General features: G+C 64.9%; 1 protein-coding gene across 1 annotated transcript in view; it reads left to right on the top strand.

The window, feature by feature from the left end:
* The window catches only part of EMIHUDRAFT_469859 (hypothetical protein), a gene marked incomplete at its 5' end in the record, with an annotated part of 2,024 nt that extends 1,352 nt beyond the window's left edge, over positions 1-672 (top strand). The window contains 2 exons of the mRNA XM_005773570.1: positions 130-201; positions 328-672. Of these exons, the coding sequence (XP_005773627.1) occupies positions 130-201; positions 328-429 (174 nt within the window). The 3' untranslated portion in view covers positions 430-672. The remainder of the gene's footprint in view (positions 1-129; positions 202-327) is intronic.
* Between the last annotated feature and the right edge of the window lie 1,155 nt (positions 673-1,827).

Raw genomic sequence — 1,827 nt, forward strand, 5'->3', positions numbered from 1 at the left:
CGCATTCACAACGCCAGGATATCTCCCCCCTCTGCCTCCTCACCACCACCTCCCACACACCCCGCCTCCCCCACATTCCGCCTCCGCCCGCTCCGTCCGATCGCGTCGCACGCAAACCCCCCCCGCCAGGTTCAAAACGTCGGCACGATGGGGCTGTACCTGCGGCAGCGCAAGCAGCGCGGTGAGCCGTTCCTGCAGACGGTGTCTGACCTGCACCTCCTCCTCTTCCTGGGCAGCAATCTGCTCGACATGGCGCCACGGACGCCTTCGAGCACCCTTCGCCCCGGCGGCCCCACCCCACCCACCCACCCCCATGGTCGACCGCAGGCTGTCGACATGCCGGTGCTGTGCTCCAAGATTGCCGAGGGCAAGGCGGCGGAGCTGGAGGGCTTCCAGATGATGATCAACTGCTACGCGGGCATCGACTGAGCTGCGCGCGTCGACTCACCCGCCTTGCCTGTCGCCTTGCGCGGCGCTTGGCCATGCGACTGTATTCCGGACCGAGAGGTTGCCAGATTTTGAGTTGTCGTGTCTGGCTCGGCGCGCGCTCCAGTGGCCTGAGAGTGCGGCCTCAAATTGCTTTACGGCGTTCGCCGACCGTCTCCGCCCCCGGTTCACCGTCGCTGTACATGAGCTTGGCTATTCTGCTTAAATAATAAAGCGCGCACCTCTACTACTACACTAGCTACTAGGAAGTACTCGTCGCCCTGAATGGTTGATGTGCCCACACAGGTTGTGGGGGACACGATCCCGGCGAGGGCGTGAACACGCCGATCTGACAAAATCCCGAGTGCCTACCGCACGCGCCGCGTCGGCTTTGTTTGAAGTAAAAAGTCGAATCAGAGCGCCGTCGGCGTTGTCCTGAGTTTTCCTCCCACGGACCGCCCGTCCGGCACCGCTCCGGGACGCACGCCGGCGAAGCACCATCAAGCTGCTGTACGGCCCCGGCATCGCCTCCCCTGGCTTAGCTAGACTGAGAGATATTGTGCACATGGTTAGTCTCTACAATATATACACTGACACTTTACCTCCCAGAGCTCGTCCCGGTCCGCCACGGCCATCCTCGGCCTGGAGGGCCCCCGGCCGCGGCGCGGTGCGGCGGCGTCACAAATCCGACCACAGAGCACCGGGACGCGGTCGGGCGATCTGAGGTCCAACTAGGCGTATGCATTGCCCATCCAGGGCTATCACCTGGACCCATCAACAGGCGCCTGCGGCGCCGTGGTCACGAGGTGCTGTTCACACCTGGGTGGGCAAGCATTCATGCAGCACAGTAGACTAGGTCTAGCGGGAGGACCTCGTTCCACGTCTAGGGTACCATAAAGGGTGTTGGGTGTGGACCGTGAGTTGAGGAAATCGGAGGACGCGACCCACTTCGCCACAGACGGTCCCGCGCCTCGCCGCTATGACAGTGGCACGGCCGCAGCTCGTGTGCGTGACGCAGGTAGACGTGTAACGTTGCCGTCGGCGCAATGGTCCTCGTCTTCGCGGCCGCGGAGGCACTCCTATTCGCAGCGAGTGGCGCATCTTCTTGGCTGCTGGGTGCGCTGGCGCCACGCTTCGGTGCGGCCTCGGGTCAGCGATTCAGCAAGGCGGCCCACCCCCGCACGCGCTGGAGCTGCGGCGCCGTGGCCTTGCTCCTGCTGCTCTCCTCCGCTCCGGCGTCCTCCACTCCGGCGGCTCGGGCTTCAGTCTCGCCACCGTCCCAGCCATTCCCGCCGCTGCCGCCGTCCCCGCCGCTGTTGCCGCCGCTGCCGCCGTTACAGCCCCCGTCGTTCTCAGTCTCAGCTGGCGACGGCTGCAACATACAGGGCGACTGCGTCAGCT

This window comes from Emiliania huxleyi, assembly GCF_000372725.1.
Source record: "Emiliania huxleyi CCMP1516 unplaced genomic scaffold EMIHUscaffold_334, whole genome shotgun sequence".
NCBI classification, from domain to species: domain Eukaryota; phylum Haptophyta; order Isochrysidales; family Noelaerhabdaceae; genus Emiliania; species Emiliania huxleyi.